General features: G+C 43.4%; 1 protein-coding gene across 1 annotated transcript; it reads left to right on the top strand.

The window, feature by feature from the left end:
• The first annotated feature begins 154 nt into the window (after positions 1-154).
• On the top strand, positions 155-24,936 carry LOC124016473 (gastrula zinc finger protein XlCGF17.1-like). Its single transcript, XM_046332047.1, has 3 exons — positions 155-179; positions 2,033-2,232; positions 24,004-24,936. Exons 1-3 carry the CDS (start codon positions 155-157, stop codon positions 24,556-24,558), a joined length of 780 nt encoding a protein of 259 aa, XP_046188003.1. The 3' UTR covers positions 24,559-24,936.
• Positions 24,937-27,714: the final 2,778 nt, after the last annotated feature.

Here is a 27,714-nt window from a genome sequence, read left to right as displayed (position 1 = left end):
CTATTATCCTCATTAATTTTCCATCAAGATTGTCAGACCCCGGTGCCTTGTCATTGTTGATAGACAACAATCATTTTTTCACCTCTTCCACATTGACTTTACGGATGTCTAAATTACATTGCTTGTCTTTCATAATTTGGTCAGATATACTTGGATGTGTTTGTCAGCGTGTGTTGCTGGTATGTCATGCCTACATTTGCTAATCTTGCTAATGAAAAAAAAAAATTGTGATTAATGAGCCATCTGATTCAGTTATTTTTTTCCCCAAAATTGTATGTAAGGTTCTCCAAAGCTTTTTACTATCATTCTTTATGTCCTTTATCTGTGTTTCATTGTGTTGTTTTTTTCTTTTTTATTCAGTTTAGTCACATGATTTCCAATCTGTTGTACAGCCAGACTTATTTGCCATTCCTTTTCCCTCATCCTTCTCAACCATACCATTTTTAAATTCCTCATCAATCCACTGGGATTGAACAGTTTTACAGTCATTTTCTTAATGGGTGCATGCTTATTAGTAACTGGAATAAGCAATTTCACAAATGCGTGCAGTGTCTGGTTGCTCCTCATTACACACCACAGAGCAGCAAATATTCTTTACATCATCAACATAGGAATCACCCGTTTTATTAAATAATTGAGACACACAAATGACTCAAGGGAGCCAGAGATCAAGTTCACTTAACCATAAGAAAAAAACTCTTCCTCCTCCCGCTGCTGCTGGCCTTCGTAAATTCTGACATTTTGCTCCTGAAGTTTCCAGTAATAGGCTACAACAGCAGTCGGCAACCTTTTCCATTTGTTGCTAATTTATCTGACCATTTCTACTGATCTGGTGCCAGTTATGATTTTCAAATTCACATTTTACTGGAACAGTTTCATTGAATTTATAATATTAATAATTATAATAGTCTTCATCTCAATCATTATCTATGATTAATCAATATAAATTGAAATTAAAATGATACAAATCTAAAAAACTTTTATTGCCATTGCCAACTATGTAAAAATAGCCTACATAAAGCCAACAAATAAAAACCGGTAGAAAATATCCAGATAAAAATAAATCACATTGGCTGCTTTTGGCCTGTCTTCATAGTTGATACAATGAAACAATGTTTCAAGTTCTATCACCTGTCGGTCCGAAACTAAAATAGTCTGGGATTGAGTTTCCCTTGCCAGTGAGTTTGGGACAGACACAGCTGTAGGCTATTTGTGTAAGGGATAAGAAGTAATCAAATTTATGACATTTCCACTGGATCAGAGTATTACATTTTTCCCTTTCATGTCGAGTGGTTAGCGTGCTGGAGGTGAATAAACCAACAAAGACTCGGTGGGGAAAGGAGGGAGCGGTGAGGACAGCAAACACGACTACAGTGACGATCACTAGACCACATGGACCATGATTCTGCCGTTCCAGCACGAGAGCTGGAAATATTTTACAAATACTTTGAGGAACTATTGTCATTCGTCAATTGATTTTAGTAAGACGTTGAGAAGCTCCACAAATCATTAGTGGTGGTGCGTAAATACAATCAGACATCCCAAAATAAGTGCATCGCTCTCTGCCCTCTGTGTTTGCTAAAACGCAATTTGGTTGCAGAAACTCCTCCATGCTAATGCGGAAATCCCTAGTTATACCAATACCATAGACCTACTGTAGGACCCATAACTTCACCTATCAACAACATAGACCTACTGTAGGACCCATAACTTCACCTAACAACAACATAGGCCTACAAAAAGGTGCCTATATTGGAGACCAAAATTTGTCTGGCACACTGCTTAGTATTTCAACAACTTTAAAAGCGTATTTCTAGCATACAATCGTTGATGTTACTACTAATGGGAAAATATGACAAAATATGACTTGTTGTTCACTTGACTTTCTTAAGACAAATGTCAAATAATTAACATTCATTACAGACGTCATTTGTTGTACAACATCATGGATACGCTGTGGACATCACCTTTTTACAGTGGATTTTTGCTGCTGTGGGCCTTAAACCATCTGTCTGACTTTTTGTTCACACAGGAGAGAGACGTGACTATCGTGGATCCTCTGGGGGGCCTCAACAAACTCATGATGCTGACGAGGCAGAGAAGAGTCTCTCCACATCAAAACACCTCAAGAAACACCAGCAGAGACCCACAGGGAAGAAATCTCATTGCTGCTCTGACTGTGGGAAAGGTTGCAAATCTTCATCAGAACTTAAAATACACCAGAGAACACACATAGGAGAGAAACAATACTGCTGCTCTGACTGCGGGAAGAATTTCAAAAGATCAGATTCACTAAAAATACACATGAGAATTCATACTGGAGAGAAACCTTATATCTGTGATCAATGTGGGAAGAGTCTTACGACATCTAGCCATCTGATTCGACACCAGAGAACACACACAGGAGAGAAACGTTATAGTTGTAATCAATGTGGGAAGAGTTTTACTACATCTTGCCAGCTGACTTCACACCAGAGAACACACACAGGAGAGAAACCTCATAGCTGTGATCAATGTGACAAGAGATACTCTGATAAAATATCTTTGATCAAACATCATAAAATACATACATGAAGAAGTTGTTTCATGATATCAATGAAATAATATCACAGTGTAGAATGTTTTAACATTGAAGCATGACTATTTTAATGATGTCACAATGTAGAATGTTTTAACATTGTAGTATGACTATTTTAATAATGTCACAATGTAGAATGTTTTAACATTGTAGTATGAGTATTTTAGTGATGTTCTACCTTATCGTTTGCCCTGTTCAATTGATTTCAGCATGATATGGATATTAGCCTCAGGGGAAAATCCAGGCTCTGAATTGAAAGAGTATTATTTAACAAAAAGTGACTAACAAAAAAAGAGCTGTTTTACACTTATTGTGTTGGTGACACACTAATCAAAATGCAGGACTTCAAAATGTAGCTAGCTGTTTTCTACAAGTTGAAAAAGCTGCTTGTTTAAAAAAAATAATGTAATTGATCATTTTTGCAGATGTTTGTGTATATACACACATGAAAGCAGTATAATAAATTGGTCTTATCAATTTTATTAATCTGACATCACTCCAGTATTTCTTGATAACATTCAAATGCTAATTGCCTTTATTCCACTACTGAAGAAGCATGACTCAAATCACCTACTCATATTTCAAACATTCAGCCTGACAAAATATACATGTTTTATTATTCCATCCCTCACCATTAAGTGTTGCCGGTTCTATTTAAGAGTGTTTGGCCCAGTGCTCCAGTTGTCTTGATAGATGTGGAGAGTCAACACCTGTCACGACTTCCGCCAAAGTTGGCTCTCCTGCCTGTTCGGGCGGTGCTCGGCGGTCGTCGTCACCGTCCTACTAGCCACTACCGATCCCTTTTTCGTTTGTCTGTTAGTTTTGTCTTATTAGTTTCACATGTGTGTATTTTAGTTTAATTAACGCCCTTATATGTAGTAGGTTGTCCCGCCCTTGTTTTGTGCGGGATTGTTTTTTGTATTCATGTCATTTGGTGTAGTACTTGTGTTTTATTCTCCGGCCTATTTTGATCCGTTGTTGGATTATTCACCCTTTTTGTTGGGTTGACCGTGTGTTTTTGTGCACCGGAGAATAAACTATCTAATCACTGAAACCTGCTCTCTGCGCCTGATTCCACCCACCTTGATAAAACTTGACAGAATCCCGCACCACCATGGAATCAGCAGGAGCAGCCGCGTCTCCTCTCCCATCGATGGAAGAGAGGGTCCTCCATCACACCAGCGTGCTTCACCGGATTGGTTCTGCCATGGACCAAATGATGTAGAGGATGGATCGATGGGAGAGGAGTGGCCTTCCCACCTCATCTCTAGCACCCCCTTCTCCAGCACCTCCTGTTCCTGCGACCACATCTGGCTCCGGGGCTCTTCGGCTGACACTCCCACGGGAGTATGACGGAACGGCGGCTGGGTGCCAGGGTTTCCTCCTTCAACTGGAACTATACCTGGCTACCGTGCGTCCTGCTTCCTCCGGAGAGGAGAGCGTGATCGCCCTCATCTCCTGCTTGACTGGGCGAGCCCTCGAGTGGGCCAACGCAGTGTGGAATGGTCCGGACTCGGCGAGGGATAATTACCCAGAGTTCACCCGCCGATTCCGAGCTGTTTTTGACCATCCACCAGAGGGTCTGGCGGCGGGTGAACGGCTGTTCCACCTGCGTCAGGAGACGAGGAGCGTACAGGACTTTGCTCTGGAGTTCAGGACCTTGGCCGCAGGAGCAGGATGGAACGACAGGGCCTTGATCGATCATTTCAGATGCAGTCTCAGGGAGGAAGTCCGCAGGGAGCTGGCATGTCGGGACACCACATTCACACTGGATGAACTCATTGACTTGGCTATCCATCTCGACAACCTGCTGGCTGCCCGCGGGCGTTCGGATCAGGCCCTGTCGTTTCCACTTCCCAGCCCTCCTGCCCCTATCCCTATGGAATTAGGAGGGGCGGCTTTGAGGGGGACCGGAGGAGGAGTGTCATCCTGCACCAGTTGTGGTCGACGAGGGCACACGTCCGACCGGTGCTGGAGGAACTCGTCTGGGAGTCGGGAGGGCAGGCGGAGCACTGCTCGATCACCCCAGGTGAGTAAGCACCAGACTCACTCAGCGCTTCCTGTCGGTCATGTGTATGAGTTGACTTCTTTCCCTGGGTTTTTTCCCTCTCTACAGCATAAGGCGCTAGTTGATTCAGGCGCAGTTGGGAATTTCATGGGTCGTGGGCTTGCGTTAAGGCTAGGGATTCCCCTGGTGTCGTTAGACCTACCTTTCCCTGTGCACTCCTTAGATAGCCGACCATTAGGGTCAGGAGTAATTAGGGAGGCTACGGTGCCGCTGGACATGGTAACGCAGGGGGATCATAAGGAGCAGATTAGTCTGTTCCTTATAGATTCACCTGCGTTTCCAGTGGTGTTGGGGGTTCCCTGGTTAGCTCAACACAACCCGGTGATTTCCTGGCGACAGGGGGCTCTTAAGGGGTGGTCAGAGGAGTGTTCAGGTAGGTGTATAGGTGTTGCCGTTGGTGCGACTACGGTGGAGAGTCCAGATCAAGTTTCCACCGGGCGCATTCCCTCTGAATATGCCGATTTGGCTATCGCCTTCAGTAAAAAGAGGACGACCCAATTACCACCTCATCGTCGAGAGGACTGCGCGATAAACCTTCTGGAGAACGCTGCACTTCCTAGGAGTCACGTGTATCCATTGTCCCAGGAGGAGACGGTAGCGATGGAAACATTTGTTGCTGAATCGCTGGGACAGGGGTACATTCAGCCCTCTGCATCACCCGTCTCCTCAAGCTTCTTTTTTTGTGAAGAAGGATGGAGGTCTGCGTCCGTGCATTGATTATATAGGTCTAAATTCCATCACAGTGGGGTTTAGTTACCCACTACCTCTCATCGCTACGGCGGTGGAATCATTTCACGGGGCGCGCTTCTTCACAAAACTGGACCTGAGGAGCACTTATAATCTGGTGCGTATCCGGGGAGGAGATGAGTGGAAAACCGCATTTAGTACTACATCTGGTCATTATGAGTACCGCGTCATGCCATACGGGTTGAAGAATGCTCCAGCCGTCTTCCAATCCTTCGTAGATGAGATTCTCCGAGCCATAGTCGGGCAGGGAGTGGTAGTGTACATCGATGACATCTTGATCTATTCTGCCACATGCGTGGCGCATGTGTCTCTGGTGCGTAAGGTACTTGGGCGACTGCTGGAGCATGACCTGTATTGCAAGGCGGAGAAAAGTGAGTTTTTCGAACAGTCCGTTTCCTTCCTGGGATATTGTATTTCCACCTCGGGTGGTGATTGAGGATGAACGCGTTACAGCCGTGCGTAATTGGCCGACTCCGACCACGGTGAAAGAAGTGCAGCGGTTTTTAGGGTTTGCCAAATACTACCGGAGGTTTATCCGGGGTTTTGGTCAGGTGGCTGCTCCCATCACCTCACTGCTGAAGGGAGGACCGGTGCGCTTGCGTTGGTCAGCAGAGGCGGGCAGAGCTTTCAGTCGTTTGAAGGAGCTGTTCACCAATCCCTGTTGGCGCATCCGGACCCCTCTTTAGCGTTCATAGTGGAGGTGGATGCGTCCGAGGCTGGGGTCGGAGCCGTGCTGTCCCAACGCTCGGGCGTGCCACCCAAGCTCCGCCCGTGTGCTTTCTTTTCGAGCAAGCTCAGCCCAGCGGAGCGAAACTATGATGTGGGGGACCGGGAGTTGTTAGCTGTAGTCAAGGCTCTGAAGGTGTGGAGACATTGGCTTGAGGGGGCTAAACACCCTTTTCTCATCTGGACTGGCCATCGTAATCTCGAGTATATCCGGGCAGCGAAGAGACTAAATCCACGTCAGGCTAGATGGGCCATGTTTTTTACCAGGTTCCGGTTTACCCTCTCATACCGGCCAGGCTCCCAAAACACCAAAGCCGACGCGCTGTCCCGCCTCTATGATACCGAGGAGCGGTCCATTGAGCCAACTCCCATTATTTCACCGTCATGTCTCGTGGCACCGGTGGTAAGGGAGGTGGACGCGGAGATAGAGGAGGCCTCACGGTCAGAGCCGGCACCCCCTAACTGTCCAGTGGGGACTCAGTACGTGCCGAGGGGGGTCCGGGACAAGCTGATCCGGTGGGCTCATACTCTCCCCTCGGGTCATCCTGGCATCGAGAGGACAGTGCGGAGTCTGAGAGGGAGATACTGGTGGCCCACGCTGGCTAAAGACGTGAGATTTTATGTCTCCTCCTGCTCAGTGTGTCCTCAGAGCAAGGCTCCTCGGCACCTGCCTAGAGGGAAATTACAACCCCTCCCCGTTCCACAATGGCCGTGGACACACTTATCGGTGGACTTTCTTACCGACCTTCCCCCGTCCCAGGGAAGTACTACGATCCTGGTCGTTGTGGATCGGTTTTCTAAGTCCCGTCGTCTCATCCCGTTGCCCGGTCTCCCTACGGCCCTGCAGACTGCGGAGGCCTTGTTTACCCATGTCTTCTGGCACTATGGGGTGCCTGAGGACATCATTTCTGATCGGGGTCCCCAATTCACGTCCAGAGTGTGGAGGGCGTTTATGGAGAGACTGGGGGTCTCGGTTAGCTTAACCTCAGGTTTTCACCCTGAGAGTAATGGGCAGGTGGAGCGCGTAAACCAGGATGTGGGCAGGTTTCTGCGGTCCTATTGCCGGGACCGGCCTGGTGAGTGGGCAAGGTATTCCCTGGGCTGAACTAGCTCAGAACTCCCTACGCCACTCCTCAACTAACTTGTCCCCTTTTGAGTGTGTGTTAGGTTACCAGCCGGTCCTGGCCCCATGGCATCAGAGCCAGACCGAGGCTCCTGCGGTGGAGGAATGGGTACAGCGCTCCAAGGACACCTGGAAAGCCGTTCAGGACTCACTACGGTTAGCGGGAGAACGGCAGAAGAGGAGCGCTGACCAGCACCGCAGCGAGGCCCTCGTGTTTGCACCGGGGGACAGGGTCTGGCTCTCGACCCTCCACCTGCCCCTCCACCTGCCCTGTCGGAAGCTGGGGCCGCAGTGTGTGGGGCCGTTCAAAGTCCTGAGGAGAATAAACGAGGTGTGTTACAGGTTACAACTTCCTAGGTATTACCGTATTAACCCCTCGTTTCATGTGTCTCCCCTCAGGCCGGTGGTGGCTGGTCCCCTGCAAGAAGGTGAGGTGCCTGAGGTCCCTCCGCCCCCTCTGGACATCGAGGGGTCCCCGGCGCACACAGTTCGGGGCATTCTGGATTCGAGACGCCGGGTGTGGGGCCTACAGTACCTTGTGGACTGGGAGGGGTACGGTCCGGAGGAGAGGTGCTGGGTTCCGGTGGGGGACATTTTGAACCCTTCTCTCCTGAGAGATTTCCACCGCCTCCACCCGGATCGCCCAGCACCTCATCTTCCGGGTCGTCCTCGAGGACGATGGTGGCGCGCTGCGGGGCCGCGCGTCAGAGGGGGAGTACTGTCACGACTTCCGCGGAAGTTGGCTCTCCTGCCTGTTCGGCTCTCCTGCCTGTTCGGTCAGTGCTTGGCGGTCGTCGTCACCGTCCTACTAGCACTACCGATCCCTTTTTCGTTTGTCTGTTAGTTTTCTGTTAGTGTATTTTAGTTTAATTAACGCCCTTATATGTAGTAGGTTGTCCCGCCCTTGTTTTGTGCGGGATTGTTTTTTGTATTCATGTCATTTGGTGTAGTACTTGTGTTTTATTCTCCGGTCTATTTTGATCCATTGTTGGATTATTCACCCTGTGTGTTGGGTTGACCGTGTGTTTTTGTGAGCCGGAGAATAAACTATCGAATCACTGAAACCTGCTCTCTGCGCCTGATTCCACCCACCTTGATAAAACGTGACAACACCTTTAGTCGAGCCACCTTTTTGGGTTGCTTCCTGTCTTTAAGGTTGGTGTGGGTTTTTCTTTTGTTTGCCTCTTCTTGGGCAGATTTAGTGGGTCTCATGGTGGGTGTCTTTTAGGTCTCAGTTGTTGTTACTAGTCAACTTTCTGTGGACACTGAGGGCAAAAATGCAACATTATGTTATAATACTTTTATTGCATCAAATGGTGATTTTTATGCAACAGAATAGAGGGTTCATGATCATTGTCCGGGAAACAAAAGTTTATTTTGGTTCTGCTGGGAGTATGTTTGGAGAGCTGTTTCGTAGCTATGGAGAGTCCTTGAAAAAGCAAATGGAATGGTTGTTGTGAGTACCTGAGAATTTCTTACGTTTATATAGATTCTGTGAATATATCAAAATATGAATTGTATATGTGTATAATCGATTACTAGATATTTGATGAAGTAATACTGGGAATATAATTATATACAATTTAAACAACCCATATGAAGACAAATGTAGGTTTTGAGTTGGTATCTTTAATGGATAATTTGATAAAGATGAGGTTTAAGCATTATTAAACAGTCTACAAAGTCTGGGCAGTTGTCTCAGAAACTGATGGGAGTGTGTCCACTTTAAGGCAAGTTACCCTAAGGATGAAACTATAAAACGCTTACTGGCTGTTCTACATTTGAAATAAAACTGCCCTTAAGGCATGGGGGGGGGTCTTCCCAGTATGAGAGGAGTTGCTATTGTAACCGTATAGCTTCCGTTCCTCTCCTCGAACCAGGGACCCTCTGTACACGTCGACAAGAGCCACCCTCAAAGCATCGTTACCCATCGCTCCACAAAAGCCGCGGCCCTTGCAGAGCAACTACTTCAAGGTCTCAGAGCGAGTAACGTCACCGATTGAAACGCTATTAGCGCGCACCCCGCTGACTAGCTAGCCATTTCACATCGGTTACACTATATTTATTGTATAAACCTTTCTCCATAAAGTTAGAGTGAACCAAGGTGGCTGACTAGCTGTTAATGTTGAAGAAGCGTCCCGTCCACTAGATACGTCACAGTGGCAGAATCACCTGAAAGACTCACATCGCCATCTGCTGACTGGAGTTGGCATCGCAGTTGAGAAAATGCTTTCAGACAAAAAGCTAAAAAGCAACTGCCCCTAAAAACCAACAACTCCCTTTGAAAACGGGCGATGTGGCATCAGAAACATTTATTATAGTGTAAAAATTGACTACAAAGTGTAGCTAAATAGAATAGCATATGACGTCGAATTATGGGCGATATCAGGTCTGTTTGTTGTGGCCGCTACTTAATCCCAAAATAGTCATCCCTAATTATGATGTGTATAACTATGTAAATGTCTCTCGGACAAGGTGACATTTATCAATATACACTCTAAAAAGTAAAGGTTCCTGGAGTATCCTTTAGGGGTTCTTCAAATTGAAACTGTGGGGAACCCCTATAAGTTCTTTGAAGAACCCCTTATCATGGTTCCTCAACCTTTTGGGTTTCATTTTTTAAAACTTGCTGTTCACCCTCCCTCCATTATAATTATTATTTTTTTAATAACAATATTGATTTAAATAATTCATTTATTTACTGGCACCACAAATGTAAACAATTTACCAAATAAAACACATTACCAAATTGCAACACTTCTGCAGACACGTCAGACCATAAATAATACTTTTACTTTGTATAGTGCTTTTCATGACATTTAAAGAAAAGTGTATACACTGTTAAAAAAATAAAGGGAACACTAAAATAACACATCCTAGATCTGAATGAAGGAAATATTCTTATTGAAAACTTTTTCTTTACATAGTTGAATATGCTGACAACAAAATCACGCAACAATTATCAATGGAAATCAAATTTAACAACCCATGGAGGTCTGGGTTTTTAGTCACACTCAAAATTAAAGTGGAAAACCACACTACAGGCTGATCCAACTTTGATGTAATGTCCTTCAAACAAGTCAAAATGAGGCTCAGTATTGTGTGTGGCCTCCACGTGCCTGTATGACCTCCCTACAACGCCTGGGCATGCTCTTGATGAGGTGGCGGATGGTCTCCTGAGGGATCTCCTCCCAGACCTGGACTAAAGCATCCGCCAACTCCTGGGCAGTCTGTGGTGCAACTAGCTCCACTACTTGGTCCACTACTAGTACCACTACTAGCTCCACTACTATACTATGATGGTCTCCACCTTGTTATTGTACTAGTTTCACTACTATATTATGATGGTCTATACACCTTGTTATTGTACTAGGTCCACTACTAGCTCCACTACTAGTATCACTACTAGCTCCACTACTAGTATCACTACTAGCTCCACTACTAGTACCACTACTAGCTCCACTACTATACTATGATGGTCTCCACACCTTGTTATTGTACTAGCTCCACTGCTATACTATGATGGTCTCCACCCCTTTATTGTACTAGGTCCACTAGTAGTACCACTACTATACTATGATGGTCTCCACACCTTGTTATTGTACTAGTACCACTACTATACTATGATGGTCTCCACACCTTGTTATTGTACTAGTACCATTACTATACTATGATTGTCTCCACACCTTATTGTACTAGTTCCACTAGTAGTACCACTACTATACTATGACGGTCTCCACACCTTGTTATTTTACTAGTTCCACTACTATACTATAATTGTCTCCACACCTTGTTATTGTACTAACTCAACTACTATACTATGATGGTCTCCACACCTTGTTATTGTACTAGCTCCACTACTAGTACCACTACTATACTATGATGGTCTCCACACCTTGTTATTGTACTAGTACCATTACTATACTATGATTGTCTCCACACCTTATTGTACTAGTTCCACTAGTAGTACCACTACTATACTATGACGGTCTCCACACCTTGTTATTTTACTAGTTCCACTACTATACTATAATTGTCTCCACACCTTGTTATTGTACTAACTCAACTACTATACTATGATGGTCTCCACACCTTGTTATTGTACTAGCTCCACTACTAGTACCACCACTATACTATGATGGTCTCCACACCTTGTTATTGTACTAGTACCATTACTATACTATGATTGTCTCCACACCTTATTGTACTAGTTCCACTAGTAGTACCACTACTATACTATGACGGTCTCCACACCTTGTTATTTTACTAGTTCCACTACTATACTATAATGGTCTCCACACCTTGTTATTGTACTAGTACCACTACTGGCAGATCTAGAAGATCATGGCTGACTGGCGGATCTAGCTGCTCTATGCAGACTGACAGCTCCTTGCAGACTGACAGCTCTGGCTGCTCCATGCAGGCTGACAGCTCCCTGCAGACTGACAGCTCCTTGCAGACTGGCAGCTCTTTGCAGACTGACAGCTCTGGCTGCTTCATGCAGACTGACAGCTCTGGCTGCTTCATGCAGACTGACATCTCTGGCTGCTTCATGCAGACTGACAGCTCTGGCTGCTTCATGCAGACTGACATCTCTGGCTGCTTCATGCAGACTGACATCTCTGGCTGCTTCATGCAGACTGACAGCTCTGACTGCTCCATGCAGGCTGACAGCTCTGGCTGCTTCATACAGATTGACATCTCTGGCTGCTTTATGCAGACTGACAGCTCTGGCTGCTTCATACAGACTGACAGCTCTGACAGCACCCTGCAGACTGGCAGCTCCTTGCAGACTGGCAGCTCCTTGCAGACTGACAGCTCCTTGCAGACTGACAGCTCCTTGCAGACTGGCAGGTCCTTGCAGACTGGCAGCTCTTTGCAGACTGACAGCTCAGGCTGCTTCATGCAGACTGACAGTTCTGGCTGCTTCATGCCGACTGACAGCTCAGGCTGCTCCGAACAGGCAGGAGGCTCCGGCAGCGCTGTAGAGGAGGAAGGCTCTGATAGCGCTGAACAGGCGGGAGACTCCGACAGCACAGGAGAGGCGAGGCGCACTGTAGGCCTGATGCGTGGTGCTGGCACTGGTGATACTGGATCGATGACACACACAGGGAGCCTGGTGCGGGGAGCTGCTACCGGAGGACTGGTGTGTGGAGGTGGCTCTGGATAGACCGGACCGTGCAGGCGCACTGGAGCTCTTGAGCACCGAGCCTGCCCAACCTTACCTGGCACGATGCCCACTCTAGCCCGGCCAATACGAAGGGCTGGTATGAACCGCACCGGGCTATGCACCCGCACTGGAAACACCGTGCGCTCCATAGTATAACACGGTGTCTGCCCGGTCTCTCTAGCCCCCCGGTAAGCACAGGGAGTTTGTGCAGGTCTCCTACCTGGCATAGCCATACTCCCTGTAAGGCCCCCCCCCCCCAATATTTTTTTGGGGCTGACTCTCAGGCTTCCATCCGCGTCGCCGTGCTGCCTCCTCATACCAGCGCCTCTTCGCTTTTCCGCCTCCAGTTCTTCCTTGGGACGGCGATATTCTCCAGGCTGAGCCCAGGGTCCTTTTCCGTCTATCTCCTCCCAAGTCCAGAAGTCCTTAGATCGCTGCTCCTCACGATTAACAGGGAGAGTTGGCTCAGGTCTGACTCCTGACTCTGCCACTCTCTCCCTGAGCCCTCCCCCAATACATTTTTTGGGGTGACTTTCAGGTTTCCTTCTGCGCCGACGTGTCTTTCTCTTCGACTCCATTCTCCTATAGCCCTCTTCGCACTGCTCCAGCGAATCCCAGACGGGCTCCGGCACTCTCTCTGGGTCGACCGCCCACCTGTCTATTTCTTCCCACGTAGTATACTCCATACTTCTGCTATCCATAACGTCTTCCCATGTCCATTCTCCGAATAATTAATCCTCCTTTTGCTGCTCCTGCTGTCGCTGCCTGTTACCACGCCACGTGTGGTGGGTGATTCTGTAACGGCGTTCTTCGTTTGTTGAAAGAGAGTCGGACCGAAATGCAGCGTGGTGGTTACTCATGTCTTTAATTAATGAAATGACGATACATGAAATAACTAATAAATACAAAAACAACAAACTGAACGTGAAACCTAAATACAGCCTATCTGGTGAACACTACACAGAGACAGGAACAATCACCCACGAAATACACAGTGAAACCCTGGCTACCTAAATACGGTTCCCAATCAGAGACAACGAGAATCACCTGACTCTGATTATAATAATAATAATAATATATGCCATTTAGCAGACGCTTTTATCCAAAGCGACTTACAGTCATGTGTGCATACATTCTACGTATGGGTGGTCCCGGGGATCGAACCCACTCCCCTGGCGTTACAAGCGCCATGCTCAACCAACTGAGCTACAGAAGGACCATACAGCTACAGAAGGATTGAGAACCGCCTCAGGCAGCCAACCTATGCTACACCCCTACTCGGCCGCAATCCTAATACCTACAAAACCCCCAATACGAAACACAACATTTAAACCCATGTCACACCCTGGCCTGACCAAATATATAACGAAAACACAAAACACTATGACCAAGGCGTGACAGTACTAGTACCACTACTATACTATGATGGTCTCCACACCTTGTTATTGTACTAGCTCCACTAGTAGTACCACTACTATACTATGAGTCTCCACACCTTGTTATTTTACTAGTTCCACTACTATACTATAATGGTCTCCACACCTTGTTAGTACAATAACAAGGTGTGGAGACCATTATAGTATAGTAGTGGTACAAGTACAATAACCAGGTGTGGAGACCATCATAGAATAGTAGTGGTACTAGTAGTGGAGTTAGTACAATAACTCCACTACTAGTACCACTACTATTCTATGATTGTCTCCACACCTGGTTATTGTACTTGTACCACTACTATACTATGATGGTCTACACACCTTGTTATTGTACTAGTACCACTACTATACTATGATGGTCTACACACCTTGTTATTGTACTAGTACCACTACTATACTATGATGATCTACACACCTTGTTATTGTACTAGTACCACTACTATACTATGATGGTCTCCACTCCTTGTTATTGTTCTAGCTCCACTAGTAGTACCACTACTATACTTTGATGGTCTCCACACCGTGTTATAGTACTTGTACCACTACTAGTGTTATGCAGGTGAATGAGGACCCAAAAGCGACTTGGCGAAAACAGAGTCTTTATTCCAGTAAAGGAAATAGGCAATACTCCTAGACAAATCAGAGCAGAAAACAAAACATAAAAAACTAATTCCACTCGTAGTGACGAGGACAGACTGGAGACTCGACCATAAACTGTAGGTTGCCTCGGGAAGGCACCGACCGTAGCAGACTCAGACACCTGCTCACACGCAGCATCTGAGGGAAACAAGACACAGCACGGCGAACAATATACAAGGATCCGACAGGACAGAAACGGAAGACAAGGGGAGAAATAGGGACTCTAATCAGAGGGCAAGATAGGGAACAGGTGTGGAAAGACTAAATGAGTGAGTAGGAGAATGAGGAACAGCTGGGAGCAGGAACGGAACGATAGAGAGAGGAGAGAGAGGGAGGGAGAGAGAGAGGGATAGAAAAAGGGAACGAACCTAATAAGACCAGCAGGGGGAAACGAACAGAAGGGAAAGCATAATGACAAGACAATATAAGACAAAACATGACAACTAGCTCCACTACTATACTATGATGGTCTCCACACCTTTTTTATAGTACTAGCTACACTACTATGATGGTCTCCACACCTTGTTATTGTACTAGCTCCACTACTATACCATGATGGTCTCCACACCTTGCAATCAAATGTATCTTTATAAAGCCCTTTTTACATCAACCAATGTCACAAAGTGATATACAGAAACTCAGCCTAAAACCCCAAACAGCAATGCAGATGTAGAAGCTCAGTGGCTCCCCAATTAAGGTTCCACCAGCCGCCTATAGTTAAGAGGTAGTTCTCTAGTTGTATACAGCCAGACTGGAAGGATTCATGTAGATTGTTGGTCGAGAGATAGTTCTGTAGTATCTAGCCAGACTAGAAGGGTTAATGTAGATTGTTGGTAGAGAGGTAGAGGTAGTTGTATACAGTCAGACTGGAAGGGTTCATGTAGATTGTTGGTAGAGAGGTAGTTGTGTTTAGCCAGACTAGAAGGGTCCATGCAGATTTTCTCAAGGTTGGTTTGATGGAGGCAGTTTTAAGGCAACAGTGCCTGAATTAAGAAAGTGTTTTTTGAATTATGATTGTATGAGTCCTGTGGGAACAGGGTCCAAGGGGCAGTAAGTTGACCTCATATTATGGACCATTTCAGAGACAGATGTTGGGGTTGTCAATGATAATGTGGTGAAACTGCAGCTGGGAGGCTCAGTGTGAAGCAGAGAGACTGATCTGAATAAAGGGGTAGAATGTACAGTGAAACTGCAGCTGAGAGGCTCAGTGTGAAGCAGAGGGACAGGTCTGAATAAAGGGGTAGATTGTACAGTGAAGTAAATGCTCTTTATTTAAGATTTGGGGATTTGAAAAATGCATGAAAATTTTTACTTTATTCAATGGAGTGGGTAAAGGAGGAGTTAGCGAGTGGTTGAACTAATTTCTTTAAGTTTAAATTGTCATTCATTACAAATCTTCACTAATCAATCAGCAAATGCTTTCCTTTGGACGTATCAATATAATATTATTATTTAATTAAATACATTTTTAAAAATACCCCTTTTTGTCAGGAAATAAAATAAACATTTCATTATACTGCGTTGCCAACTCCAGTCAGCAGATGGCGATGTGCGTCTTCTAGGTTCAGGCGACGCTGCCAGTGTGACGAATAATCTAGTGGACGGGACGCTCCAACAACAACAGCTAGTCAGATACCTCGGTAGTTTTCTAGCAAACATAGCTACAACATTCAAGCTCTTTACACTGTTTTGGTGTATATTAGTCGCTGTGTATTCAACACACTTCTGTCGTATGTACTTGTTGGCCCATTTAATTATATATTTACGTTGTTTGTCAGCTAGCTGGTTTGCTAAATTAGTTTAGGACTAGGCTAGTCGCTAATGCTAACTAGCTAACATCTCCGAACATGAGTTCACTAAACTACTCTTCTGATAAAGAAGAGGTCTGCTGGGCGGAGAAAGAAGGTCTTGTGAAAGAGGAGGACGAAGAGAAGGATGTCACAATACAAAAACAAGCTGTTACTGTGAAAGAAGAAGAGAAAGACGTTTCAGTGAAAGAAGAGGAAGACTCGTTCAGAGTGAAAGAGGAGGAGGATGTTACAGTAAAAGAAGAGGAGGAGGAGATGACTGTCACATTGGAGGAAGGAGAGGAGGTTGGAGATCTAGTTAACACCAGTAAGTACCGTCTCTGCAGTCGTTGAACCAATATGCAGTAAAGGGGTTCTACACTTTAATGTTGTTCTGTAGGAATGGCTGAAGCTACACTGTAACGTGTAGAACATCAATAGTGGACCATCAACAAAACGTTAACAATTGATGAAATGCATCCGATGACAATGCCTGAAATACTGTAGTCCTCAATATATCCTATTAGTTTAGCCCAATATGTAGTCTTAAAGGGGCAATCAGCAGTTGTTACATCCATTTTGGGACATATACATTAATGATATGTACATTTACATTTACATTTAAGTCATTTAGCAGACGCTCTTATCCAGAGCGACTTACAAATTGGTGCATTCACCTTATGACATCCAGTGGAACAGCCACTTTACAATAGTGCATCTAAAGATGTACCCATCTGTTTCTTGAATAATTCACTTATAAATGCCTCATGAGCTTAGTTCAGCTGTACCCCATCAGAACCTCCGTCAGCTAGCGTGCTGGTTAAGTTAGAACTAGCCTAGCTAGCTAACATCTCTGACCATGAGGTCACTAAGCTACTCTCTTCTTGCTAAAGAAGCGGTCTGCTGGACGGAGAAAGAAGGTATTGAGGAAAAGGAGGCTGTTACAGTGAAAGAAGAGAAAGTTGTTTCATTGAAAGAAGAGGAAGACGTATTCAGAGTGAAAGAGTAGGAGGATGTTACAGTAAAAGAAGAGGCAGAGAAAGAGGATGCTGTTTTTGGAGTGAAAGGGGGGGGGATGACTGTCACATCAAAAAAGGAGGAGGAAACTGGATATCTGGGCCCAGTTTCCCAAAGGCATCTTAAGGCATCCAATTGTTCTAACAGTGAACTTAGCCGTAAGATGGTTTTGGGAAACCGGGCCCTGATTAACACTAGTAAGTACTGTCTTAAAACAGAGGCAGTTGTGGGACTGACGTGTGGTGTTAAATGGGAAATAGCAATTGCTACATTTAATTATTTATTTATAGGCATTGATTATTGAAGAATATAACACATGCCTCATGAGCTTAGTTCAACTGTTGTACCCTATCAGAACCCAAAATAAGCTTTTTTTACTCCAATGTTTAGAAACAATGTAAATCAGCACTGTATAGCCTCAACATGGTTAAAACTATGTTGATATCATGGATGGTCAGTCCTTGTATCTATGAATTTGAGAGTAGTTACATTTCTCCAGCCCCATCATCATCTTATTACCAAAACAGTGGTGGAATTACAGCTTTGTTATTGTTTGAACTGCAGATTGGTTGGTTGATTGTTGTGTGGCTTTTTTAAAGGGGCAACCTAGTTTTTAACAGAAACAAAATGGCAGCCCAGAGACCTGAGCTGTGTTTGAATACTCCTACTAACCGTACTATTTGTGACTTGAGTATGTATGCTTAATTAAGGCGGCAGGTAGCCTAGTGGTTAGAGCTTTGGTCATAGTATGATGTAGTTAGTATGCCAAACGTTTCTGGATGTTGTACTACAGTCACCAAAATACAAAGTATACATGTGGAGGACACTTTCTGTGTTTTTAGGGCCCAAAATGCAATTCTTCAGGAAATGGGGGTTGCTTCAAACATTTTCAGATTTGAAGAAAATGGTGGAAAATATGCCGCTGAAGTCCGACGAGAGAGCGGATACAAATGATCTGCTTTAAATAATTATGACAAATGTTAAGAAAATTTTATTTAATGATTTCTTCAAATAAGTTACGTGACACGTTATGTTAACTACACTATCCTTACAAAACGCATAGCATATCTTTACAGCCGTATGTACCGGTATGTCAGCTAGCTACCTAGCTACTTATACATCAAACTTGCCAGTATTCTAACTACATTCTATCTAACTAACTGCCCAACGTTTATTGACCTGATTATTCACGTCATTCTTAGCCAAGGGGTCCGGTGCATTCTCAATGGACATTGTTCATTCGAGGGCGTTTGTAAATTCGCTCTGGCTCTCTAGTCCGATTTCTTGTCTGAGTGTACCAGAGCACAGAATAATGAATTTACTAGCGCTCAACACCCATTGAATATGTCCAGGTGTCAGTAAACGTAGGCAGAAAAAGCTCAAGTTAAATTGTTGCCAGCAGCCCAGTTAGTCATCAATACTCTGGATAACATGAAACAGCCTAACCAGCTCTGCTAGGGAAAGTAAAATGGTCAGAGTGAGGTTCTCTCATTTGTGTCTAGCAAACTATCCAACGTTAGCCAGTTAGCTTGGGTGCTTTACTGTCATTGTGAGGTCAGAACTCTTGGATTGACCCTACTCCTCAGCCATATAGTATTAGTTTACAAACCGTGGCGTTATACGAGTTTATGTTTTGGTTTCTGGTGGGGTAATACGGTTGAAGCATTTGAGGCATTTACAAGTTATATTCTTCAAGAATCAATGGTTATATAGTAAATGGGTCTTTCTATAACTGCCAGTGTAGATTTCCTGTGAGGGTCAAATTGTTAGAGCTGTTGATAAGTCATTGTATAATATTCTGGCAATTTTGTATTTTCTTAGCAAGGTGTTGCTAAAATACTGTTAGCTGCTAATCGCTAGTTAGCGGGCTAAGTGTATTAAGTGTCAGTGCTCACAACAGCCTGGTACCAGTGTAGGCTAGATAAGCATGCTCGTTTCGTTGATGGTCCACCTGTTTGCTAAATCCAATGGTTCTAACCGAGAGTCACCTTAAATTTCTTGACAACACCCAAATGGATACTGTCATTAACACAGTTCTTCAATAATTACACACTTCTTTATACTGTAGCTATTTAGTTATAGTCACATAATCAACTATCATCAGCTGATCCAGGAAATCATTTTCTGAATTCCAGTCACATGATGTTGACTCACTGGCAAGTACTGTCCACTCATTTCCTCAACACACTTGATATCCTCCTCCAAAAGGTTTACAGTTGTTACAGTTCCTCTCTTTTATTTCTTCTTGCTTCTTTGAGGAATACCAAGCCATGGCTCACTTTCCAATCTTGCTTTTTTTTTGTGGGATTTGTTTAGGGCAAATCCCACACAAAAAAAAAGCAAGATTGGAAAGTTACATTGGAATGCAAGTGGATTTCATTATTTCTCTTTCACCCTTCGATCAACATGTACTTCTATGATGGAGTTCTTGTAAAACATTTTATTTGTATTTTTTTGCCTTTTTAATGGAATTGAGATTGTCGTTTTTACAGCATGAGTTCTTTGTTCACAGTAATAGTGAACACCATTGTCTGATTTTCTGTATATTGCAACAACAACCAAAGTGCTTCTTCATTCATTGCTCCGGTAAAGACTGGTATGCCGTGCTCCATGTTGGATCCAACATCCCTAACAAATTGATGTTTATCATGTGTTATTGTCTGCTTGATTTACAGTAGCGTCTCATTAGTCTGTTTGGACACAGAGATTCTTACCTCATAATGTGTAGAGAACTGTTCCTTGATGGATAGGCTATTGTACAACACACAGCTATTTTCCTTTATTCAGGACATTTAGAATGACAACACATTCATCAAATCAAAGCTCATTTGTCACGTGTGCCAAATACAACAACTGTAACCCTTATTGAAATGCTTACTTACAGGCTCTAACCAATGGTGCCAAAAAAGGTGTGTGTGTGTGTGTTAAAGATAAGTAAAGAAATTAAACAACAGTAGAAAGACATTTGAAAAAAGAGTAGCAAGGCTATATACAGACACCTGTTAGTCAGGCTTATTGAGGTAGTATGTACATGTAGGTATCGTTAAGTTGACTATGCATATAAGATAAACAGAGAGTAGCAGCAGCGTAAAAGAGGGGTTGGGGGGGGGGTGGCACACTGCAAATAGTCAGTGTAACCATTTGGTTACCTGTTCAGGAGTCTTATGGCTTGTGGGTAAAAACTGTTTAGAAGCCTTTTTGTCCTGGACTTGGCACTCCGGTACCGCTTGCTTTGCGGTAGTAGAGAGAACAGTCTATGACTGGGGTCTTTGACAATTTTTCGGTCCTTCCTCTGACACCGCCTGGTGTAGAGGTCCTGGATGGCAGGCAGCTTTGCCCCAGTGATGTACTGGGCCGTACGCACTACCCTCTGAAGTGCCTTGCGGTCGGAGGCCGAGCAATTGCCGTACCAGGCAGTGATGCAACCAGTCAGGATGCTCTCAATGTTGCAGCTGTATAACCTTTTGAGGATCTCAGGACCCATGACAAATCTTTTCAGTCTCCTGATGGGGAATAGGCTTTGTCGTGCCCTCTTCACAACTGTCTTGGTGTGTTTGGACCAATCTAGTTTGTTGTTGATGTGGACAACAAGGAAGCTCTCAACCTGCTCCGCTACAGCCCCATCGATGAGAATGGGGCCGTGCTCGGTGTTCCTTTTCCTGTAGTCCACAATCATCTCCTCCGAGTAGTCTAGTGGGATTATTGACTAAATTATCTGGTGATCAGGTTATGAAATGTCATGACAAAGACATTTTAGTTTCCATGTTTCACCTGAAATATTAACTGATATACAGTGGAGAGAACAAGTATTTGATACACTGACGATTTTGCAGGTTTTCCTACTTACAAAGCATGAAGAGGTCTCTAATTTTATCATAGGTGAGAGATGGAATCTAAAACAAACAAAAATCCAGAAAATCACATTTGTACGATTTTTAAGTAATTCATTAGCATTCTATTGCATGACATAAGTATTTGATACATCAGAAAAGCAGAACTTAATATTTGGTACAGAAACCTTTGTTTGCAATTACAGAGATCATATGTTTCCTGTAGTTCTTGACCGGGTTTGCACAGACTGCAGCAGGGATTTTGGCCCACTCCTCCATACAGACCTCCTCCAGAACCTTCAGGTTTCGGGGCTGTCGCTGGGCAATACGGACTTTCAGCTCCCTCCAAAGATTTTCTATTGGGTTCAGGTCTGGAGACTGGCTAGGCCACTCCAGGACCATGAGATGCTTCTTACGGAGCCACTCCTTAGTTGCCCTGGCTGTGTGTTTCGGGGTCGTTGTCATGCTGGAAGATCCAGCCACGACCCATCTTCAATGCTCTTACTGAGGAAAGGTTGTTGGCCAAGATCTCGCGATACATGGCCCCATCCATCCTCCCCTCAATACGGTGCAGTCGTCCTGTCCCCTTTGCAGAAAAGCATCCCCAAAGATGTTTCCACCTCCATGCACAGTTGGGATGGTGTTCTTGGGGTTGTACTCATCCTTCTTCTTCCTCCAAACACGGCGAGTGGACTTTAGACCAAAAAGTTATATTTTTGTCTCATCAGACCACATAACCTTCTCCCATTCCTCCTCTGGATCATCCATATGGTCATTGGCAAACTTCAGACGGGCCTGTACATGCACTGGCTTGAGCAGGGGGACCTTGCGTGCGCTGCAGGATTTTAATCCATGACGGCGTAGTGTGTTACTAATGGTTTTCTTTGAGACTGTGTTCCCAGCTCTCTTCAGGTCATTGACCAGGTCCTGCTGTGTAGTTCTGGGCTGATCCCTCACCTTCCTCATGTCCATTGATGCCCCATGAGGTGAGATCTTGCATGGAGCCCCAGACCGAGGGTGATTGACCATCATCTTGAACTTCATCTTGAACTTCTTACATTTTCTAATAATTGCGCCATCAGCTGTTGCCTTCTCACCAAGCTGCTTGCATATTGTCCTGTAGCCCATCCCAGCCTTGTGCAGGTCTACAATTTTATCCCTGATGTCCTTACACCCTCTCTGGTCTTGGCCATTGTGGAAAAGTTGGAGTCTGTTTGATTGAGTGTGTGAACAGGTGTCTTTTATACAGGTAACGAGTTCAAACAGGTACAGTTAATACAGGTAATGAGTGGAGAACAGGAGGGGTTCTTAAAGAAAAACTAATAGGTCTGTGAGAGCTGGAATTCTTATTGGTTGTTAGGTGATCAAATACGTATGTCATGCAATAAAATGTCAATTAATTACTTAAAAATTATACAATGGGATTTTCTGGATTTTTGTTTTAGATTCCGTCTCTCACAGTTGAAGTGTACCTATGATAAAAATTACTGACCTCTACATGCTTTGTAAGTAGGAAAACCTGCAAAATCGGCAGTGATCAAATACTTGTTCTCCCCACTGTATAGTCCGAGGTCTATATTGTTGTTAGGTGAAGTAATGGTCCTACAGTAGGTCTGTTGTTGTTAGGAAAAGTTGTTAAACACTTAGTGTACAAACCCTCATTGTCACTGATGGCAAACCTAGCCAAAGATAATTTTTAAGTGTTTAAAAAAAAAAGTATAAAGCAGTTGATTTGCAACAATAACACAAAGATTATATTAAGCAGTACATTCAAGTGAGCCGTACACTTATAATCCAAAGTAATGTGAAATGCACTCAGAAGCAACCTGTAAATGGAGGCTATTTTTGCTGTCAGCCTATGAGAACTCCCCTGAGTTTTCCCGCACGGTGGTGAATTAGTGAATAGACACAGAACTTAATGTGAGTTTCCTTGAGTAGCACTCCTGATCTTGTGCTGTAATATTCAGAATACATTGTGGGAAACTAAAATCTTCGATCGCCATTTTTACTCCTGGCAGATATACTACATCCATAACTAGTGGTTTCCTCATTACCAGATATACTACATCCATAACTAGTGGTTTCCTCATTACCAGATATACTACATCCATAACTAGTGGTTTCCTCATTACCAGATATACTACATCCATAACTAGCGGTTTCCTCATTAGCAGGGAGGAGTTTCTGCAACCAAATTGTGTGTGAATCACCCTCGTGGTGCACAGAAAGGGGCCTATTTTGGAGACCAAAAGTTGTCTGGCACGCTGCTTAGGATTTCAACAACTTGAGTAACTTATTTCTAGTTACCACTAATGTGAAAACAAGATCAAATATGACTTGTTGCTAACTTGACTGTCTTAATTGTGAAATAATTTAACAGATGTCAATTGTTGTACAACTTCATGGTTATTATTTATTTCTAGTCTACAATCATTGATGTTACAACTGTGGAAACAAGGGAAAACAATACAATTGACCAGACGTCAGTTGTTGTACAACTTCATGGGTATGCTCTGTGCATCACCTTTTACCTCAAATAAACAGTGGATTTCTGCTGTTGTGGGCATTTTAACCATCTGTCTGTCTTTGTTGTTCACACAGGAGAGAGACAAGACTATCGTGGATCCTCTGTGGAGCCTCAACAACACCATGATTCTGATGAGGCAGAGAAAAGTCTCTCCAGATCAGAACTCCTCACGAAACACCAGCGAGTACACACAGAAGAGAAATCTTACTGCTGCTCTGACTGTGGGAAAAGATTCAACTCTTCAGTAAAACTTAAAATACATCAAAGAATCCATACTGAAGAAAAACCTTTTGGCTGTACTCAATGTGGGAAGAGTTTTGTTAGTTCTAGTAAACTGAAGAGACACCAGAGAACACACACAGGAGAGAAACCTTATAGCTGTGATCAATGTGGGAAGAAATTTACTACATTTAGCTATCTAACTATACACCAGAGAACACACACAGGAGAGAAATCTTATACCTGTAATCAATGTGTAAGTAGTTTTACTCAGCTAAACAGCCTAATAGTACACCAGCGGACACACACAGGAGAGAAACGTTATAGCTGTGATCAGTGTGGGAAAAGTTTTACTAAATCTAGCTATCTACCGATACACCAGAGAACACACACCGGAGAGAAACCTTATATCTGTGCTCAATGTGGGAAAAGATTTGCCAGATCTAGCTATCTAACTATACACCAGAGAACACACACAGTAGAGAAATATTTTGGCTGTGATCAATGTGAGAAGAGATTTACCAGATTTAGCTATCTAACTATACACCAGAGAACACACACAGGAGATAAACCATTTAGCTGTGATCAATGTGGGAAGAGTTTCGGTACATCTGGCTGTCTGACAGAACACCAGAGAACACACACAGGACAGAGTCTTTATAGCTGTAATCAATGTGGGAAGAAAAATCTGTGACCAGAGATAATCTGGTAAAAGATCTCTGATTAAACATCAGAAAATACATGTTGTTTCATAATATAAATTAAATAATGTTAATATTGTGGAAGTATTTTAGTAACGTCAAAATGTAGAATGTTTTAACATTAGAGTAGCAGTATTCTAATGATGTCACAATGTAGAATGTTTTAACATTGTAGTTGCAGTATTTTAATGATGTCACAATGTAGAACCCTAAACGTTTGCTCTGAATTGAAAGTACTATTTATGAGATTTAACAAAATGTGACTAACAAAAATAGAGTTGTGTTACACTTACCACGTTGATGACCCACTTGAATCAAAATGCAACACTTCAAAATGTTTAGGTTTTCAATATATCCCAAACTGTTTCTACATATTGGTTATTGATTTGGACACGTTAACTGTGTTTTGACACTGCGCTATTCCCACTTAGCAAAATGTAATTCAAAAGACGTTGAAAAGACTATGCCCGACGTCCAATATATGTTTGGTTATAGTTGAAAGTGAAAGTTAAAAAGATGTATTTTCGGGTCGTTTTAAAAAAAATACTTGAAAACAACAACGTACTTGCAGCCTATACACATGGACGCAGTGTAATGAATTGGTCTATAATCAATTTTATTAACAATTACTTACATCCCTCCAGTATTTATTGACAACATTCAAGTGCTAATTATCTTTATTCCACAACTGAAGAAACATGATACAAATCACCTCATATTTCAAACATCCAGCCTGACAAAAGATACATGTTTTATTATTCCATGCCTCACCATTAAGTTCATTATTGCCCACACATATTAACAAAGGGGTGTACATTTGCTTTTGATATTTCATGTCTACAATTCATGTTACATTTAGTAATCATAATTATTTATGCAACCGACTGACAATTTTTGGGTACTATTATATTTGAAATTGTTATCCTGCTTTTAGAATACCAGGGATCATTCTCATTTGTACCAACCCACATGTTCCAGAGCATGACATTGGGGACTGGGCCCCAATCCAACAACATGCCTATCGGGATATTGCAGGAGTTTGCTCTTGAAATCAGACACGACTAATACAATTTGATTTGAGTTTCATTTGGGCTCGTTCCAAGGGGATGAGAGTTCTAGAAGCTAGTGGGTTTTAGGAGGACGAGAGTTCTAGAAGCTAGTGAGTTTTAGCAGGACGAGAGTTCTAGAAGCTAGTGAGTTCTAGGATTCTATAAAAGTAAAAGGAGAAAAAAATGATATGATTGTACATATATTTTTCATTTATGTTTTGTGGTTGGACTTCAGCACGTCAAGCTCGTTAGCACGTAGGATGCACTGATTGGTGTCACCTCGTTAGTCAGTATGTGTTACACCTGTACTGGCTTGTCCATCTGGTTAGTGGGAAGGTGTTTCACCTGAGCTTGTCCAGGTTCTATTTAAGAGTGTCTGGCCCAGTGCTCCAGTTGTCTTGATAGATGTGGAGAGTCAACACCTTTTTGGTTTGCTTCCTGTCTTTAAGTTTGGTGTGGGTTTTTCTTTTGTTTGCCTCTTGGGCAGATTTACTGGGTCTCATGGTGGGTGTCTTTTAGGTCCCAGTTCTTACTGGTCAACTTTCAGTGGACACCCCTATAGTGTCTTTCAGAACCCCTCCTAAAAAAACAAGCTTATATTTTGGGTTGGATATTGCATCCAATTAATATTTTAATCAATGTAATTTCCTTATGCTCATTAGTCTTTCAGTTGTTAGTTCTGTTTTTTATCTTATATTTGTTGTTGTTAATATTTCAGTTTATTTTAATTGGGTTTTTTCCTGTGAAATCATTGTGTTGCATCCAAGTCTGAAATGTGCTGTATAAATAAAGCTTAATTTGATTTGAACATATTGTAAAACAAATTAACCCAATGACTGACCAATCAAGACTCTTGCCAAACAAATATGTGTAAATGTAACACATTTCTTGGTCCACCTTAGTCTGAAAAAACACTTTTCCAGCCTGCTGAAGGCGTGGTGAAGTGGTAAACAACACCCCCGGCTCTACCAGGAGCTTGAGGTGGTCTCCCACAGCTCTGCTTATGTCATGTTGTGGCCTTGCTGTTCCATTTCTTGACTGCAACACGGAAAGAAACACATTTAGTAATATTATATAAAACACTCAGGGCCGGTTTCACAGATAAGGCTTAAGCTTAGTCCAAGAACAAAATGCTTTTTTGAAAGCGACTTGCACAGACTTCTCTTAAAATAGTGGTAGATTCAGCCTGTTCTGGACTCAAAAAAGCCGATTGCAAGAGGGCAGATTAGAGCTACTTTAGGACTAAATGGAAGCTTAAATGAATCTTTCAAAGAGGCAGGTTTAACTTCTGCTTAGTGCTGTTTGTGAGGGAGCCTGGACTATTTGTAATATTTAAGTGAAGACCAACATGCATTACAGAGGCCAGCTAGACCAGTACTTGTGGATAGGAGGCCTTTACCCAATAGAAACACGGTCTACTAATAGTTACTACATAGTAACACGGTCTACTAATAGTTACTACATAGTAACACGGTCTGCTAACAGTTAGTAACACGGTCTGCTAACAGTTAGTATATAGTAACACGGTCTGCTAACAGTTAGTATATAGTAACACGGTCTGCTAACAGTTAGTACGTAGTAACACGGTCTGCTAACAGTTAGTACATAGTAACACGGTCTGCTAACAGTTAGTACGTAGTAACACGGTCTGCTAACAGTTAGTACGTAGTAACACGGTCTGCTAACAGTTAGTACGTAGTAACACGGTCTGCTAACAGTTAGTACGTAGTAACACGGTCTGCTAACAGTTAGTACGTAGTAACACGGTCTGCTAACAGTTAGTACGTAGTAACACGGTCTGCTAACAGTTAGTACGTAGTAACACGGTCTGCTAACAGTTAGTACGTAGTAACACGGTCTGCTAACAGTAGTAACACGGTCTGCTAACAGTAGTAACACGGTCTGCTAACAGTACTAGTAACACGTAGTAACACGGTCTGCTAACAGTTAGTACATAGTAACACGGTCTGCTAACAGTTAGTACGTAGTAACACGGTCTGCTAACAGTGCTAACAGTACGTAGTAACACGGTCTGCTAACAGTTACTACGTAGTAACACGGTCTGCTAACAGTTAGTACGTAGTAACACGGTCTGCTAAC

This window comes from Oncorhynchus gorbuscha, linkage group LG26 (genome assembly GCF_021184085.1).
Source record: "Oncorhynchus gorbuscha isolate QuinsamMale2020 ecotype Even-year linkage group LG26, OgorEven_v1.0, whole genome shotgun sequence".
Lineage (NCBI taxonomy): Eukaryota > Metazoa > Chordata > Actinopteri > Salmoniformes > Salmonidae > Oncorhynchus > Oncorhynchus gorbuscha.
Note: the sequence above shows the minus strand (reverse complement) of the source record. Positions and strands in the feature narration are given on the sequence as shown.

Bases quoted from the DNA above. Each gene is read 5' to 3' on its own strand.
- LOC124016473 (XM_046332047.1), top strand. From the start codon at position 155: ATGTGTTTGTCAGCGTGTGTTGCTG. The intron at 180-2,032 runs GTATGTCATGCC...TTGTTCACACAG, and splicing joins TTTGTCAGCGTGTGTTGCTG to GAGAGAGACGTGACTATCGT. The intron at 2,233-24,003 runs ATAGGAGAGAAA...CAGAGAACACAC, and splicing joins AAATACACCAGAGAACACAC to ACAGGAGAGAAACCTTATAG.